Source organism: Cuculus canorus, chromosome 2, assembly GCF_017976375.1.
Source record: "Cuculus canorus isolate bCucCan1 chromosome 2, bCucCan1.pri, whole genome shotgun sequence".
In the NCBI taxonomy this organism is placed as follows: domain Eukaryota; kingdom Metazoa; phylum Chordata; class Aves; order Cuculiformes; family Cuculidae; genus Cuculus; species Cuculus canorus.
In genome coordinates this window covers 92,852,179-92,871,393 of record NC_071402.1, presented here as the reverse complement: position 1 = coordinate 92,871,393, position 19,215 = coordinate 92,852,179, and the positions used below count along the sequence as shown (strand labels likewise).

The window sequence follows — 19,215 nt, the reverse complement described above, 5'->3', positions numbered from 1 at the left end:
CTCATCTGGAATACTGTGTCCAGTTCTGGAATCCTCAATGTAAGAAGAATATGGAGCTGTTGAAACAGGTCCAGAGGAGGACTGGAGCACCTTCCGTACGAGGAGAGGCTGAGAGAGTTGGGCTTGTTCAGGCTGGAGAAGAGAAGGCTCAGAGGAGATCATATAGCGACCTTCCAGTACCTGAAGGGGCTACAAGAAAGCTGAGGAGCAGCAATTCATAAAGGCTTGTGGGGATAGGACCAGGGGGAATGGGTATAAACTGGAGAGGGGCGGATTTAGACTGGACATTAGGAAGAATTTCTTCACCATGAGAGTGCTGAGGCACTGGCACAGGTTGCCAGGGGAAGTTGTGGATGCCCCATCCCTGGAGGTGTTCAAGGCCAGATTACATGGGGCCTTGGGCAGCCTGATCTAGTGGGAGGTGTCCCTGCCCATGGCAAGGGGATCGGAACTAGATGATCTTTAAGGTCCCTTCTAACCCAAACTATTCTATGATTCTATGATTTTACACTATTTAGTCTGACTTTACATTAACTTGTGTCACCTTGGTCTTCTGTTTATTATGCTCTTCATTACCTCCCGTGTCATATGACTTACCTCCCCAAGCATAGTTAAAGATCTGCTGAGTGGCAAACATCATGCTTACAGCACTGTGGATGGGATAACACGAGTTTGTAGATTTGCCGAAGAGCAAGCACATTTATAGGTACAATAATGTTCCCTCATTCAGAAAAAGTATAGGTCTGAACCCTAGCAATGAGGCATGCCTCCAGCTTTTCCACTACTAGGCTGTACCTCCCAAAGTGTGATGTGCCTGAATAGAGAAAGTGGCATGACCTGGTACACGCTGAGCACGTACTGGGACAGTATTTGATCCCTATCAATCTCTTTAACATTGCTCCCTGTTTGCAAATATGCTGAGAGTCCCAAAGCAACAGCTTATACCTGAAAATTAATGAAACTGCAGAGTGCAGAAGTGTATTTCTGAGCTTGCATCCATCTGTTGTAACTGCCCATGCTGAATTTCCCAACATTTCCCTACTGCTTTGTGACAGAAGGGAAAAAAGCTGCCAAACACTCCCAGGACTTACATCATCTTATTTTTTCTGAGCAGCAAACTAGCATTACGTAACAACAGACCCAGCATGATTAGCTCAGGGAGCTGACAGAACTTAACCTGGGATCTCCAGAGTACACTGTTTACAGAGCGTCGGTGGCATTTGCTGTGCAACACATCATGCAGAGCAAGGCTGCAACATCCATGCTGGACGTGGAAATACAAATTTCACCACCTCCAGAAGAAAAAGGCTAGAAAAATAACTTTTTTTTCATTTCCTTCCTCTTGCTCACCTCAGGAAAGGCAGTTGCCATCCTGGTGCAACCTATCACGAGAAATGAGTGCTTTGCATCAGCAGCATACATGCTGCCTGCTGTAGCGGCTTTTTTTTGTGCATTAATCATAGAATCATAGAACGGTTTGAGTTGGAAGGGACCTTAAACATCACCTAATTCCAGCTCCACTACCATGGGCAGGGACACCTCCCACTCGATCAGGCTGCCCAAGGCCCCATCAAACCTTGCCTTGAACACCTCCAGGGATGAGGCATCCACAACTTCCCTGGGCAACCTGTGCCAGTGCCTCACCACCCTCATAATGAAGAATTTCCTCCCAATGTCTAGTCTAAATCTTCCTCTCTCCAACTTTCAGTATGTACAGCCTTTGCACAGCATTTGCATGGCTTAAACAGTGTTTTCAGGGCTTGCACAGCATTTGCACATTTTGTGAGGTCTGCAAGGGGTCTTGCACAATCCCATTGGTACCACCCACCAGTCAGTGGCCACAGGGAACCCTCACCCGGCTGGGCCAGGAAGGAGAGGAAGGCTGCCTTAACTGGTTTTCTTCTGTCAGCCGCTTATTAAATCCACCCTAATGCGAAATAACACAGGAAGACATCAAAACTAAACTGCTGGTTTTCCTTCTCTAAGTAGGCAAAGCTCCACTGCAAGGGGAGTACTATTTACCCAAGTAGCTGGTCTGCCATCCTGTGTGCCACACGCAGCTGGTACTGTGGGGTTCTGCATCAGCCTCCTGCTTGTATCTCTGAGGAGGTCCAGGTCCCCTCTCCCTCAGTTCTCTCCACAGACAGAATACAGGTTGGAAGAACAACTGAGAATGGGTTTTAGACCAATATATATGTTTTAAATATATGTATATGCACACACACATCACACCTCCCTGCCACATCTCAGTCCAGCACTCCTACCATAAAAAATGATTACAGATTAAAAGAAAACTATCACTGCAAAGCCAAGTATTCTGGATCAAGACTGTGCAAATAGCCCTTATACCTGCATATCTTAGCTTTAGTCTTCACCCCTGTGCATTTTATCGTGTATTATTTTTCCAAAAATCCCCTGATTCATTCACTGCAAATACTTTCAATGTTAGTCAGAAGCTCTGCCCTGTCTAGAAGGACCCTGCTTTATCTGTTGTAAAGTCATAATAGGCTGCTGAAGTAGTGAACCCAGTTTGTTGGAAGAAAAATCATGATCTCTTGCACAAAAAAAAGTTTCCATAGGCTCAGATTGTATCCATAATAGTTGCACAATTCCTACAAAATGCCTATTACCTTATTTAACCCCAGGCTTTGAAATAGATATTTCATATACATCTACTTCCAATCAATTACACCAAAACATTTTTGGCTGGCTTTGCTGGAATGGTAAGCATGTACAATAGCAACCAAAAGAAGAGTACTACACTTAAAATAATCAAGTAGTATTTGAAAAAATGTTATGCACAAGTAAGAAGGGTTTGGACTTTTTTCCTCTCAATTTCACAGCTCATTTTGACCTGAACACAAATCCAGTTTTTAGTTAAATGAACCTGTGAGCAAAGTTGGGTCAAAGTTAGGAAATAGTTGTCTGCAAGTATTATCAGATATTCAAACATTTGATTTTACTACTTTCCAAAGCAAACCTGCTTAAGAACACAAGCATATAAAGTTTAACATAAAAGCATATTAAATGGAAATTAAAAGCAATGGTTTGGATTGCATATTTCCCCCCTGCCCCACTCCCCCAAAAAATTATTAAAGAAGTAGACTACAGCTGAAAAAAGTTTTAGAAATCTCTTTTTCCATCCATTGAGAAGCAACTCTGATGAGATGGTTGATGGCAGCTGCAGCACATCCTGCCCTGGATGATGCTGAATTAACTTTATGTGCTTCTCTGCTCCTTCCAGAATATCACCTTTTATCACTAGGCAGATAAAGACTGTATGGACATCTACAAGAGCAGCACTACATGACAGCCAGACATAAAAATAACTATGTAGTTCAGGGCAGAGGAGGACATACAGTATATGTTAGGTAATGCCTGAGGCCACGCAGCATGAAAAGGAAACAGAGAAAGAGTGACTACTCTAAGTAATAAGGAGAAAAGTTTTGTAACTTAAGCAACTTTACTTCATGTAAAGGTCATATAGATGACCTTGACTTTAGCACTGATGAATTTTTAAAAGTATCATCTAAACCAAACAAACAAACAGCATTAATAGGATGCTTCTAACACCATTTTCTTAATATTTCACAAGAAATACACTGGAACAACAGACTGACACCTGTGGAACATGCTTTTGTGAACAACATTTACACCCTTCTGCTGCAGCTAGTACGATGACCTGTCATTCCTTTAACAGTTGTCCTCCTTCTGGGAGGTGGTGAGATAGACATCTTGCAGCAGGTTTGCAGCCTGTTGCAGAGAAAGGAAAGCAGCCCAGACCTCTGCTGCAAGCCCTGGAGGAGAATGACCTCTAGATTAATGCTCTTAACCCTTCACCCTCCAGCCTGCTTAACAGATTGAGAGGTATTTATGGTTTAAGTGTGGTGGTTAAAGTTGAAGTTGAGTAGCTGCCATCAGATGTGGCCCATCCCACGCAGCCATGGCAGGAGCAACTCTCAGTTGAGGAACTGAGGCCAATCACAGGATCTGTGCCTGTGGTTTGACCCCAAAACCATCATCCCACCTTGTCAAAGCCTGTTAGACACATGAATATCTTCAAGCAGGATCTTCCAAGTGAGGAGCACCAGGTGATTCTCGCTGAAGGATCCAAGAGGTTTTCTCCAACCTAGTGATTCTATGATTCTATGGCTGCCCCAGGAACTTGGGCACATTACTGTAGTTTAATTTAAATGCACTTTTGCAATCTCTCAGCTCCATCACGCACTTTGTGAACAGTGAAACCAAACACCCATTAGACAAAATTTATGCCTCATCCATCTATCCCTGCTCTTTGCTAACTTTTCCCAGCTCTCTTCACCCCCACCTACTAACACTTCCCTCTCCACTTCTGCATCTGGCCAGAACCCTTCTGACTAGTTCCCCGACAAGCAGAGTAGTTTAGATGGTTATTTCCAGCTACAACAGTGACTGTTTTCTGGGGTCCTGAGAATCCTGCCATTTAGAGTTGTCAGAGATGAGACCCTCCTACAATGCAGAAAATATGGAGTCTTTTTCCAAATGCCACCACTGATCTTCTGCCTGGATCTTGTACCAGTCACTTCAGGTCCTCATACCAGTGTTTGGTCCACTCAGGTTGCAAGAACTGATTGTGTAGCCTGTCCCTTAGGCTGTTCTCCTAATTAGAAAGGAGAACACTTCCTGTAGCACTTCATTCAGTGCAAAAAAGTGTTTTTGAGTGCTAGAAGAGCACGTACCTGAAAGAGGAACTTTTGAAATACCCTAGTGAAAATAATATAGCAAATAAAAGGGGAATTCAGCATCAAGCAACAGATAATCTGTTTGTGAAGCAAAGGGACAGAGCGTTTGTTCATTATGGAGCAAGAGGGGGGAAAATGGCTTATGGTAGATCTGAAAGGTGTGTGGGTTGTACCTTATTTTCTTTCCTCAGTGTTATGAAAGGGTACAAAGTAAAATTACGCAGTATAAAGAGCAGCAGTTAGCCCTTTTAGTACAATGTTGTCCTTCTTTAGAGGAGGGGGGCTTAAGATTTTATGTCTTAAATTCAGCTGACAAGAACTCCTTTAGTGTTTTTATTTATAAAAAGAGTTTAGATGGATCTGTCTTTCAATCATTTTTTAGTACTAGGATTTACCCAGGTAAACACACGGATCACAGAAGGGTAATTTTTCTCTTGGTACTGTTCAGCAAAACAAATATTTTCTGTGTGCCTCAGACTGCACTACAGGAATGAATGTTTTAATTGAAATATAAGGGTAATAATCCCAATGCAGCCATTTGAGAACCTCTGGTTTACTTCTGGAGTGCTAGTTGGTTGCCTGTGCTATGAAGGGAAGTGCTGGCTGAAAGCTCAAGTATCCTGCAGCCATTGGTTCATGGGATTTAGCATGAGGTTACCACTGCCTAACATGAAAGTAAGTAATGCATCTCACTTCAATCACTTCAGTAAGCAAGAGGGATTAATGCTGTAGACACTTCACAGACAGGTTTAACGCCTCACTCGAGCAGTGGAAAAAAAACAATACCAACAGATGAAATAATATGCCAACAGACTTCAGACTTTTACTTCATGCCCTTAGCAAATGACCGTCCTGCTCTACTCTGCCATATGGATTTCTCAGCTAGCAATTCACCCCAGCCGTGTGATCCTTCCTGGGCTGCACACACACCAGCCAGTCAGTAAAGCAGGCTGGGAAAGCAGGGGCATTGCTTGGATCAAATACACTGCATATCCTGCTGTGCTTCAGAGTTATCACTTCAGAAATAGCTCAAACAGCCTGAACATTACACCTGTGATTTGCAGGCAAAGGAATTGACACTAGCATTACTGCAATGGCATAACTGCACCGTACAGCTATGCCTGTAAGATGCCCCACACCTAGACAAACCCCAGCAGTGTCAGCACTTCTCTCGTGTCACAAGAGAGATGCATCTTCAGCCAAAATAAGAAATCCCAAGCAGCCGTGAGCTGTCTGACCCTGTCAATTCTTTGATGGGAGATAAGTCAGGCACAGACTGTCTTTCCTCAAGGTTGCACCTGGCAGAAGAAAGGTTGGCCTAATGGGAAGACAGAGAGGGAAATAACATTACTGCCCCTCCCGCACTGAAAGGAAGGACCACAAGCACTGCATGCCTCACACCACAGAGACTGGAGAAGGGGAAGAGCAAAAGCAATTGCTAACTCTTCTACAAAACAAAGTCCAGACAGATGAACTACGTAAGACAAACATCAGCAGTCCCATAGCAAGACAGTGCATACTGCTTTCACAAAGAGTCCCCCTAAAGTTGTCTCCCACCTGGCCAAACTGTTTGGCCTCATGTCTGATCACAGTTCTGGGTGCATATTGAGCTAATACACTGGGCTTGGTGCAATATGGACCCTTCATCCCTTAGGACTCTTGCCATATTTGACATATGGGGAAGGGTTTTTAAATCTGTTTTTTAAATCTTCTGCAAGTTGAATGAGGAGTGAGAAAATGGGTTCAACATGTTGAACACATCTTAGAAATTGGAGGGCAGGGAGAATAAACAACAAAAACCACAAACAGCAGCTAGCTGCTATCTGCATATAAAGATATAATTTCTTTTTCTTCTATGGAAGTGCTGCTTCTGTGCTTAAGACCCAGACAGTCAGGGAAAATCCTTGCCAGGACATAAGTTTTCCTCATTTATTGGGAGCAGAGAAAAGAGACCGCTGTGCAGCCATTACCAGCAGTCTCGCTGTCAGCTGAAGGACCCTATAGTTTACTTGATGCCTTTGTTATATATCTATTTTTTGAGGAGGCAGGGAGGAGAATGTTAGTGCCATGATGCAAGCATATTTTAAGGCGGCAGTCATTTCTCCCTCATTTTGTACAGATGTGTACTCCATAATTATTGGACAAGATGTTAATGCTGCCTAGAAAAATGCTGGAGGGGTGACCAGAAGTCGTGCCTCCTGGGTTCTCCGCATGCTGCAACTAGGATAGTGAAAGTATTTCGAAGTTCAGGAGCCATTGTCATATCTTAGAGATTCCCCTGGCAGGTCAAGAGAATCACAGTCATTTGTGACAATCACTTTTCTGTATTTGGAAGTACAAACAGTGAAAGTTACTGAGCTCTCCAAAAAAAGTAAGTGTACTCTGTTTCCAAGGTTTCCTTCAGACTGATTCTCCTGGCAAACAGAAAAGAGTCCAAAGCCAAGTAACTCTATTCAACCTCCAGCTCATTCTGCACGTTGCATACTAGAAGGATTATGTCATAGCTTACTGAAGCCATAGTCGGAGCCCATCTAAAACTTCACAATCTCCACATGTGGCATAAAACCTTCACGTAGTCTTTTTACTCACAATTCTCTCACAAGTTTGCTCAGCTATTTCCTGACAACTCCCATGGGTAGGGTTGTTTTTGTTTGGGCTTTTTTTTTCATGCATTTCAGGTCTGTCTTTGAGACATCAGGTATCTCAGCAAATTCACGTAGAGGAACTGGTTATCAGTGGACAGTCACTTATATACCTGAATGTTCAGGAGACAAATTCCGTGCAGACAGCAGTCTTTGTATTCCTTATCAGAACAAGGGCAGGGCCTCGTTAATGTTATGTTTGGGTTACTCGAGACAACAAGCAGGTTTAAAAACAAACCAAAATGACCTCTGAAAGCATGACTGCCCATTTTAAAGCTAGATTAATGATCTCTAGTATAGAGATCAACTGTTTTTTTACGTTTGCATAATCCATATGGTGTTCTGGCGCTAGGCACTGTCCCAGTGTGAAGAGAAACAAAAATATTTTTAAAAAGGCTAAGCTATTCAGACTCATAAAATATTGTATTTTTAATCCATATTTGTAGACTGGTTGCACTTCAGTTTACTGCCTGCTTTTCTCCTAAAGCTTGTTCAGTGGAGTCCAAAGTAGCTGATTTTAGACCAGGTGAGCTCTGCTTGACCTTTTTGTTCTCCAGCAAAAAGCTGCAACATTAGGCTGCAGATGAAGAAACTGAAGGAACAAGCATTCCAGAGCTCTTGAACAACTCTAGATGCCAGTCTTCATGATATATGCATTGGGAGCAGTAAAGTAAGCACATGCAACATGTATTAGTTATTGCTCAAATTCCTTTGCCCTTTAACAGGGATATAAAAAAAGGTCATGATACTGATTAAAAACACATATCACTTAGAGTGGCAAAGTTATTTAATGATATCTTAGAGAGAATCAGAGTTTTTCCCTGAGGGTTAGTCTTGTGCATCACCAGAAGAAGCATGCAGGGAAACCCTGTTTGGCAGGGCAGTAAGTAAATGGAAAGATACTTTCCTCCTTTGTTCATCTCTGTTTCATCGACTTTTTCTTTCAGAGCATGGAAAAAAGCACTAAGGTTTATGAAGAAATATTTGGAACGAGGAAATCCTGCAAGTGAAAAGAAGTAACCACAATGCTGGATTTCCTATAGAGATAAATATCACTGATGCACAAAGCTCCTGTGTTCCCTCGATTAGCATACTGTAGGTGGAACCCGAAAACACTGGATAATGGTAAGTTTCACTTTCTAAAAAGTCAAAAGCTGTTTTATTAGAAGCTCAACCGCCTTTCTTTTCAGCAAGAAAATACCTCCTTTCTCAGAGGCTGACCCAACACCCACCTTGTTCAGAGGTCAGGCAGAGCACTCCTTGTTAGGCTTAGTCACAACTTGTCTTAGTGCCAAAGTTAGCAAGGACTGGTATCCTGGGTAGGTATAACACTGCAAGTCATGGTAATAAATGAATCTTTACTGAACATGTTGCCAGGAGGATTTTCTCCTGTGAAGAAGGGGATGGCTTGTCTCTAGTAAACCATGTCTTGGGACTGGTACAACCCGCTAAGGTACAGCACCTAAGTACAAAGACATGAGAGACTTCAGAAGTTCTCCTCTAGTGATGAGATGGATGAGCATTGCACTGATCACTTCTCATATTTAAGAGAAATTTCTAGATGTCAACAAGAAGGATTCAGCATCTCCTATGGACTATCTAAGATATTTTAGGAGGCCTTGTACCCCCTACCCCAACTTCTGAAATCTTCACAAGTTCCTTACTTCACACTCCCTGTTTGTTGTTGTGCTGTCTAAAGCACCATAGTGGGTTAGTTCCCATGCAAACAATACCGGGACAATACCACTTTGCTGTTTGTAAGTGGTAAAATAACTGTAAAGCAAGTAGGCTCAGGGCTGAGACAGTGAAAGACAAGGAGATGAGAATTCTGCTGACCTGCATTTTTAACAAGTATTTCTTCTCTCTAATCAGCCTGACTAATATGCAAATATATAGGCATGCCCATGCATAACCACACACCTACTCTCCAGCATTTGAAATCTAGATGGCCCTTGAGGCAAGAGTCATGTCATGCAGAACAAAACACATGTCAACACTAGCTCCTTGCCATAATAAACATTTTATCAGTAATGAGGCCAAATTGAACCTGAACAAGCTTAACTTTGCTCCTTAGCTTTCACACCCAAAGAACAGTCTTACAAGCTACATCCTAACACAAATGATAGAAAAGATAAGGAAGCCTATTTATGATGTAATTAAGGAAATCATGACTGCCTCTCAATAATGAACCCACTTCTAATTATCCTGGAGCCTTCTTATCTTGCATGTGCTGCTTGAACAGTCTTTTAAAGTGCTGCCAAAGTGCCTGTCATCACTAGGATGAGGTTGCCGGTAGAAACTTGGAAACAGAAACCTGAAGACAGGCTTGCATACCTGTCTCTTGGTCTCTAGCTTCATACTCACCCTTGAGAAAATGATTTGAAAAGAAAACCACAGTGTAACTTTGAAAGGGGTTTGGGTGAAAGAAATCAAACAGAATCAAAAATTTCATAAGCGAACTAAAATAAGATTTCTTCACTTGTTACAGTTATGAGAAAAATAAACATTTTTCAGCTTTCAGCCTCTAATAGCCTCAATGTAAGGTTACTTTCTGGCTTGGTTTGATAATGGACATGAGGAATCTCAAAATTTCACTTTGAATCCCTTGAGATCACAAACCCAACCTGCATCCCTTTGGATTTTTCAGTGATTCTTTTAATAGAGGTCCTATGGAATAAGCCATACTAGTTTAAAGTATACTCCTCCTTCACCACATTTATTTTCCTCACTTTTTACTGTTCCCACTGTAAACGAAAGTCATGGGACTTTATAGCCCTTCTAAAGAAGATAAGTGCATAAATAACCCCCAAAAACGTGACCTGCCTGTGTCATGTCATTTTTACAATTAAACATTTTCTCCTTCTCATGATGTGTTTTATTGAGGTATAAATCAGGACTAAAAGGCAATTTAGGACAGACAGGAATTTTATGGAGAGGGTACAGATCCCTTGGGCTTGTCTGGAAAATGAGAAACATACTTATAGGTGATACATCTCACTGGGTGCAAGATTCAACAGAGCTAGAGAGCACTCCGTCTAGACTGAGATTTAACTTTCTCATTTAAATCAAGTCAAATAGGACTGTGTTGGATGCAATTGCATAAAACCATTCTGTTGGATTAAGGAGGTTTTTGCAAAGCCCAGTCACACTGAAGAAAATGTGCGGGCAGAAGGAAGCATTGCCAAATCACAGGGAGTAAGCAGAGGCCGAAAGGTGGCAAGAAACTCCCTATGTTTAGCAGGGTTTTAGCTGTGCTCGCTTACTTTCTTCCACTAAGCAGAAACTTTCCCTTCTCTCCTGTTATTAAGGCAAGTAGGTTGATGCTATTGGCAGACTTTGCTTTCTCCAGTCTGGGCTTTCAGTTGCAGACCCTTCTCATTGCTCTCTAGAACAGTATAAATTGAGGTCAAACAAGAAACCTGGGCTTGCTTCCATCAAGAGCACGCCTGGGAAGAGACAGCAGGATTCAGATACAGCTTTTTTCTTACTCCCAAGAACTAACCAAAACCATCACCCTGCACCTGGGCCAAAGTGCCCAGCTAGAAAACAGAAGGGAAGCGTCCACCTTGCAGCACTGCTTGTAAGAGGCAAAATACAAGTCTCATAGCCCACCAGAGAGGGGAACAGGATCCCTCTGTCTCAATTAGTCAGTGGAAAGAAGGCAATTGCATTTGTCTCAGCCTATGCCCATGCAGACATCCCCTCCCACTATATCCCCCAACTCCATTTAAAGGATTTACAGAAGATCCTTGGCTGTCTTGCTGGTATCATAGTGTTTTATTTCTCCAGCAAGCCCTGCACCCAAGGATCTGTGGCATTAGTGTCCACCTTGCCTAACAAAGGCAACTAGCCTAGGTTGTTCTCTCCATAGTCAGTAGAAACTAGTACTAGACTGAATAAGCCTGGAAGATACCAAGCTCATGGCATCTCAGCTAGGCAGGATAAATTTAGCCTTCCTGCCTTGAGAAGTAGGATTTGTACCTAACACTAGCACCTTCCAAACAACAGCTGTCTAAGCTCTGCCAACACATCTTAATGTTTGCGCAGTAACAGGACAAGGGCAACATTTTGCCCTCTGCACACAACCCAATACATTTGGCAAAGCCGTGCCCATGCCTGGATTCAGGGGAGCTGCATAGCTAAATGAAACTGTCCTCTCTGCTGCTTATTTGGAGCAAGATGGCAGAAGCAAGGCACAGTGATTAGTAACAAGCTGGAAAAGCCTGCAGGCTCAGATAACCCCGAAGCAAGTTATATTCGTATCAAGTACCTCCTTCTTGACATGCAGCACCTTAAAGCACACAGAATTAATATTTTATCCTTATGAGCCTAGCACTGCCAGCCCACGATACATTTCCTGAAGCATAAGACTCAAAATACGTATTGGTTTCTACAGAATTCTGCCACCTCCCAGGCTTTGCAAGCAACCCAGCAATTATTATTTGTTTAGAGAAAGCTATTTTTTTTTTCACTCAACTCACAGTGGCTTATCCGCTTCTGCAGTTCAGCCGACAAAGCTGACCCACCTGGTTTGTGCAGGCAGCTGCATCACAGCATACCCTTCCTGAGAATGTCTTCATCCCAACGTGTCATTGGGGATTTTCACTGCACGTTCCCTGATGCTTTGCACTACAAGAAACCGAACTGTTCTCTGACACTTGTCCAGCGAATCATCCTCTGACCTCCTACAGAAGACTGTTGGCTTCCAGCTGAACATATACACCCTGCCTAATTACTATGGTTCCCAAACAACAGATGATCACAGGTTAGGAGTTATTAGCAGGTTGTGAATCAGACTTCAGTAGTATTGTCTGACCGAAGACTGGCAAGGGGAAAGGGAAACTAGGAATAACAGCTGTGTTAAAACCCACAGAGAAAGACTGGGAGGGCTGGAAGAAGTCCACATAAAGAACGTGAGAGCTGACAAGAGAGCACAATATCTTTCAACCCTCTGTTTTGTTTTGTATTTTAAGGGTGCAGTAAAATGTATTTATACCTCATTCCTTACTTTACAAGGAAATCAAGTTGCCTTACAGGTTTTAAAAGTAGCCCCAGCTGAACAACAGTTCTCTCAGCCTGGATTTTGGGATTACATGTCACTCGACAAACAATACTTTCATTCACGAAGCCCTAGTTTTCCATCTAACCTCTACCGCCAGTTGATATTCATTGTTTATTTTCCTCTCCACTGAAATACAGGAAGATGAGGGCCTGAAATAGCAACTGCTTGAAATATACGCAATTACAGAAATGTTGTGCCCATGTCATTAAAAATTACCATGGAGAAATTTGAGTTTAGTGTCCTGTGAAGCTGCAAGAAAAACAGAGTACCTCATAATGGATTTCAAAGGAAAATAACAAGTGCTTGAATTTTTTAATTTTTTTTTAAAGGAACAAAAAAAGCTTCAGACTGGCTTAGAAGTGGAGGCAGAAAACATACAAACTTCTAATGCAGATAGAGCATTTTGCATACTTTACATTTTTTCCCTATCTACTATGCAAGCAGTTCATCAACACACATTGGCCACTGTTTATCTAAACAAATCCTTCAAGGAAGCCTGGCCTTGGGAGCAGCTCTTGCATTCTCTCTTCTTCAGTGCAAGAGTAAGGCCTTGGGGACAACTTACAAGCAGGAAGCCCATCCGGTGACAATCCTCATGCAATACAGTAGTCCTCAGTAGATGCTGGCAGATGAAAGAGCGTGTGAAAGAAGCCTGTTCTGTTTTACACCTGCATCCAACTCAATAACTCCTACACTGAGCCAGTTATAAGTTCAAAGTGAACTTAGTCCTCTCTCTTTTTGAAGTATGACAAAGTATAAGTGAGGAAACATCTCAAGCTCAAGCTGGAGAGTAAAGAGAATCAGGGATACAGCTGAAGGAGACACTTAGCTGAATTTTGGATTAATGCATCCTCCACCAAAGAGAGTAGTTATCACTGAGATACAAGAATGAGTGCAGAAGGGAAGAGCCCAGGGACTCACATGCCACATTCATCAGCTGCTGAGTAACTAAGTATTTAAGGGCTGGGTTGTCCTAGCTTTGGTGATTGATCGTACAAGTGTTTAATATTACCTTGCCCAACTAAAACCAGCCTCTAGTGATTATGTTTCACTGTGTAGGGTTACTACAGTGCGTACATGGATCACTAGGATTCACATAAGAAGCAGCCGAAGTAAACACTTTTTGTAGCAATATATAGCATTTTCTGGATAGCCAAAACACAAACATAAAACCCTACTGTATGATCACGGAACATAAGGAAGAACTTCTTTACTGCTAAGGTGACAGAGTGCTGGAATAGACCGCCCAAAGAGGTTGTGAAGACTCCTTCTCTGGAGATACTCAAAACCCACCTGGACACAGTCCTGCGTAACCTGGTCTAGGTGAACCTCCTTTAGCAGAGGGGTTGGCCTAGATGATCTCCAGAGGTCCATTCCAATTCCCACCCTTCTGTGATTCTGATTACTATTCTGTTGGAGAAAGGGAAATCCAGATTAGCAAACTAAACATAGAACTACACAAAAGAGCTGGAATACATCAGAGCTAGCACTAAATGCTCAGAACCAACTTTATCAGGGTCAGAAGCAGTCAAACACTGGAGGGAAGTCAGGGAGAAATCCCTTTTACTTTTCCCGATTTTGATCTGGCAGACGCCACTAGTGCTGAACAGCATGAAGGGAAAGCCAGAAGAAAATAAAACCCCTTCCTTTCAGGTTTTTTTTAACCTAATCTGAGCCAGAAATACTCAGATTTTTCACAAGAAAGACCAATCAATAACAAGGTCAGCAAAGAAAGCAGCTAAAAGTGCAGTGAGGGAGGCCACCCTGAAAGCCACCTGCATGAGTGAGCAGGTTCATGCAGGTGAACAGGGCCAACCACAACACCTGCAGGCTAGGCTCAGGCTCAGGCTAAACATTTGCCTTTCAAAACAAAAATGAATGAAAGGCTTTAGGTTGCCCTAAAGGAACAAAAATATTTTCCTCTAGTAATTCTTCCATTTTGTTTTGGTTTCTTTTTTTTAAGCCAACAGAGAACAGACTAGAAGTGAAGAGGCTCTCTGAAAATAACTTCAAGGTTTATTTGCTTTAATCCTAAAGCAAGAGGATCTAGCATCTACTTAAGTCCCATGAATATATGCATTTCTTATCAGGAGCATTACAATGCCTTTAAAGAACAGAGTCACTAGTTTGCCTAAAAATTATGTATTTGCTTGCCCATAGCGTCTGCTCATTTCCCAGAATATTTTGAAGTAGCCTTATATAATTTTATTCTTCTTTTCCCTTCTCTCATTCATGACATTTCCTTATGCTCATCCTCATTTATTTGGCATGGCGTTTTGTCGCAAGAGAACATCCAAGCCCTGTGTGCAAACATAGCACAGAATTTCCATTTTAAGAGAGCTGCGATTTATAATTTATAGATGACACAAAAACCTAACTTGAATGGTGAATAACCTTAAGCCTAGAAAAGCTGAGAGGTGTTATCTGTGTATGGCTTTTTGTGCTTCAAATCAGTCATATCATCACTTTCAACTTTTGGCAACTTTTGCACTTGACCTCTATCTCAACATTAAATCTTGAGCTTCTCTCTACTACTGAGCTTGAAATAACACCTTGACTCTATGCAGCTGGCCTGCTTAAAGGGACTGCGACACCATCAGCAGCTGTACCCCAAGCCTGCTCAAGGGAAGACAGGAAATAGATAAGGTAGCTTGTCTCAGGCTCTCTGCTTGAGAGCTTAGAGGCAGCCTCAGCTCCATAATTTTCCCACGCAGATCCAGAAGTTCTCCCTGCCCCCAGCTGACTTTTTGATGGTTGAGCCCAAAGCCATTTGCAACTAGCAGAAAGACTTACTTTTTTTTTTTCACTGTATTGCAGATCTTGTTTGCCATTATGAACACAATGTACTTGTTCAGGCCATGCAGCAAACAGAGGCACACATCCCTTCATGATGCAAACAAAGGTTGATGGCAGAAATATAGGCCACTCCTGCCTGCATACAGCTACGCAAACTCTAGCAGCAGCTACTAACACCTAGAAAAGGAACTGGTGGCTACATCCCCTCCATTAATTAAACATTTGAGCTACAGCCTTTATTTATTCAAGGACCTAAAAGGAGATGACTGTGGTTATTTTCTCTTCAATATCAACAATTAAACAGAAATAGATTGCAGATGAGAACAGCCATTGTGTTTTACTGCCAGTGATTTTTTTCCTGGAATTTCAGGGCAGATACTGGTTGGTAGATCTGTACCCTTAGGCTGTAGACACTGCAAGGTGTGGCCATACTTCATGTTTACAAGCTATTATCACAGCTCATCCTTGGCTTTTTCAACTCCAGGCATGTCAGCAAGACTTAAAGGGTCTGTGTGAGGGAACATGAGAGGGTTTGGTTTGTCTACTATCAGCCAAATATTGCAGAGAAGTTGTAACTATCTCTTAACAGAAAAGTTATCCACCGCAGGCAATTCTTGCTTGCTTTCAGCAGAAGACCTCAGCAGCCTTGAACTGAGATGAACAAAAAGGAACCTAAGTGGCTTTATATGTTTTAAGTCTTTCAAGTGAAACGCAAAAGATAGCCTCAGCCTGCAAAATTTAACTCGTCTGGGTCATGCTGCTCCCATTCCGCTGTGCCAGATGACGCTTGGGGAACTATGCCTGCAATTACAGAGATGCAAGCTTGAACTCCGTCAGGCCTATCTTTCTGCATTGATACTGAAATGCATGGAAGAACCCACCCAAAATTTTCAGCTGGTACCTATTAAAGATGAGACTGAGCTAATTAAAACAAGCAGTGGGAATTCTATCAAGCAAATATATTCAGAAATCTCTACTGGCTCCTAGGATATAGTGGGAAACAGTGCAAAATGTCACCGCTGAAAGTCTCACAGATTTCTTTGTCATCAGATTTCCTAGTTTTCTGTATTTCCCTTTTGCTCCTCAAGTGACAGATGCCCCAGGTTCCCATTTTGCTAGTAGCCTCATGCTCTTTGTTGCCAGCTGGGCCTCAAAACCATGCAACAGCTAGTAAAAGAAGTTACTGGCAGATCTCTTTTACAGTGTGCTTTCACCATCTAACAAAGCTTCCTTACCCAGCCTGACAGCAGGAGTATACAGGAACTACTGTATTTGAAACAACTAATAGTTAATCTAATCTATGTGCTGGTTTTGAAGTAAAGCCAGCTGCCTTGCTGACACACAAGTAAGCTAGCAGTTTCCCCAAAGGGGAAGCTTTCCCCTAATTTCCATTGGTTATAGGTCAGTTCACTCCTCAAGTTTGAAAATTTATAGCCCTCCCAGTGGCTTCTAACCCACACCTACCATAAAGCCATCAAATACCTACTGATATCAAGACTACCACTGGGAGACATAAATTCAACTGAAGCAGATTGATAGATCCTCCTTCCAGAATCCCCGTGGTCCACGTGACCAATCACTACCTTGAACCTTGCCATTCTCACATCCCATGACCATCCATGAAGTCATACCTTCATAAAGTCCGGAGACAGCAAAAAATACACTTACCTATTTCTTCACCATTTTTTCCTCAAACAAAAAGCTTCAGGGAAAGTGTTATCACAGAGTAACTGACTCCAGTTGCAAAAAGCTTTCTATAGTGCCATATACAGCAGCCGACGTAGTTAATGGATGAATTAGATTGTAGTATTTTATATACGAAGCTCAATGTTCTGCTGTCTCTCTCTAATTTTATGTTATCACTGATTGATGACATAAACTCAGATCAAATTTGCATCAGGTGATACACAAGACGTATTTTCCAGTAAATCTAGTTAGTCTAACTAAATCCCCCAGATTTTTCTTTCACATGGCTATTTCCTATCCAGTACAATGGTGAATATAATGTGCCCTAACAAGAATTTTTTCCCATGTGAACCATTTTGCATGATTTCTCAATAATAAGCACCATACATAAATGCTTGTTTCTTAAGACTAGAAATTATATCTGATGTCACAACCCACACAATTTTGTACCATTAAAAAATGTCTTAGCAGTACCTCCTGTGTGAGCTTGTACAATGGTATGGCATTTGTTAACTTGTTCAATAGCATTACAATAGACTTGCAAATCCAGATTTCATGAGACACTTTTTGTTCTTAAGCAGCAGGACTGCTGGCAGCATTGAGTATGTTGTTGTGCGCAGACACATGTGGTGTTTTGTGCAATATCATCTGCAAGATTTTCAGAGCATCCCCACTACCACCCTTCCCAAAATGTGACTACAATCTCGTAGGGGTCAGAATATATTTTACAGTGGATGATAGTCAGTCACCTAAAGCTTCATGGGACCTCAAAATAAAATTCCAGCAGTAGAGAGAGAATAATCAGCAGCAAATACAGTAGGATTAATGTATTAATCATCTGCTGGCATGGCACATTCTGGGAAAGAGGCTAATTAATGGAGATTTGTGGTATCTCATCTAGGATTACTTTGTACTGAAAGCAGTGGCTTTCAGTTGGGTTATCAGTGGTTTTTTGAAAGTTCTAATTAAGTTTCTAGAAAACAGAAATCCTACCAAGAAATTAAGTCCTTCAACTTCATCTACACTCTACACCTACGCTCTTCATATTAGTTCTGCAAGCATTTATAGGTTTAGGATACTAGGTAGAGCAAAGACCTAGTTCTCTCAATAACCTAAATCCTCTTTCCATGAACTATCGGTGTAATTTACATCAACGATAGGTGGAGCATCGCCTAATGGGGGAAGATATTAAAGTCCTGCTGATTTTATCAGGTGAAGCGTGTGATATGCAGGACTTGTTTCCCAGCAAATTAAACTATCAACCAAATAGGGAGATGAAATTCCAGCTCTGCTCTTCTGATGGCAGCAGGTATTAATTTCTTTTGCCCCAAACACATGGTCTCAAGTTTTTAGAAAGAAAAGTAGAGAATGAGTCGAGGGCATCTCCTTTTCCTGTCTCCTACTTGGAGTCATTGCTGTGCACTTCAGAAAAAGGTGTTTCATACGCCTGGTATTACCTGCAACCAAGAAAAGATAGGTCTTTTCTTGCATGCCAGGGTAGGAAAGAGCTCACTTACAAAACAATTCCAGGCATGACCAAAATTCAGCCTAACAACAAAGAAAAACAAATGAAGATAAATGTGTTTTCAGAAGCAGGTGTCCTTCAGAGCGCCATTTGTAAGAAGAGATACAGACTCTGTCACTCCTGTGAAAAGAGCTTGGGTGCTCCCTCAAGCCAGTCTCAGTCAACCACAGAAGACAGCATCCATGCAGGAAAGCTGTGTTTCCACACTTCGAACTGTCTCTGGATCTCCTTCCTTGGCTTCAGAGCAGAAGAAGCTGCACTGTCAGGGCTACCCCAGCCCACATTCCATCTGGGGAGCAGCAAGGGGTGTTACTGAAGAGTGAATTCAACAGCTAATCCTTACAGAAAACGCAGACTGTCATGACAGAGCCTCCTGTTTGTAAATGGAAGTGTCTTACATCCTTGAGCCAAAAAGAGCAGAGAACCTTCCCTACAGAAGCAGCAAGAAACAAGACAAAGAACTGTTTTTCTTTGCTCGGTCACAACCAGGAGGAGACACTTCATGGGTTTGTAATGCCTTGGGAGAGCAAAAGTAGCTTTGTGCATAGATGTGGTTTGGTGGGATGAATGATGATATGCATTTAATTTATATTTTGAATTACTGAAGTTTGATGACTAGACAGGATCATCAGCCATGAACTTCAGATCCAGGTCTGAAACAGTTCCAAGCTTTATCAGGGCACTGGGTCATGGGGATTGGACTTGTGTTTTGCTTTGGGTCATTACAGAGAAAATGGTCAGCTACATAATCTAGCTCTGGAACCATTCCTGAGTTTGTCTAGA

At 42.1% G+C, this 19,215-nt stretch overlaps 2 protein-coding genes across 8 annotated transcripts in view; one reads left to right on the top strand and one right to left on the bottom strand.

Moving 5' to 3' along the window:
• SMIM13 (small integral membrane protein 13) overlaps positions 1 to 19,215 on the bottom strand; it is a 179,510-nt gene that overhangs the window by 71,593 nt on the left and 88,702 nt on the right. For 5 of the 6 annotated variants that reach the window (XM_054060766.1, XM_054060762.1, XM_054060763.1 and 2 more), the window contains exon 2: positions 13,719 to 13,835. The exons of the other annotated variant lie outside the window; for it this stretch is intronic. In XM_054060766.1, the coding sequence (XP_053916741.1) occupies positions 13,719 to 13,799 (81 nt within the window). In that variant the 5' untranslated portion in view covers positions 13,800 to 13,835. The remainder of the gene's footprint in view (positions 1 to 13,718; positions 13,836 to 19,215) is intronic. 6 annotated transcript variants of the gene reach the window in all.
• The window catches only part of NEDD9 (neural precursor cell expressed, developmentally down-regulated 9), a 107,609-nt gene that overhangs the window by 25,081 nt on the left and 63,313 nt on the right, over positions 1 to 19,215 (top strand). For both annotated transcript variants that reach the window (XM_054060759.1, XM_054060760.1), the window contains exon 3: positions 8,311 to 8,488. In XM_054060759.1, coding sequence (XP_053916734.1) covers positions 8,486 to 8,488 — 3 coding nt within the window. In that variant the 5' untranslated portion in view covers positions 8,311 to 8,485. The remainder of the gene's footprint in view (positions 1 to 8,310; positions 8,489 to 19,215) is intronic.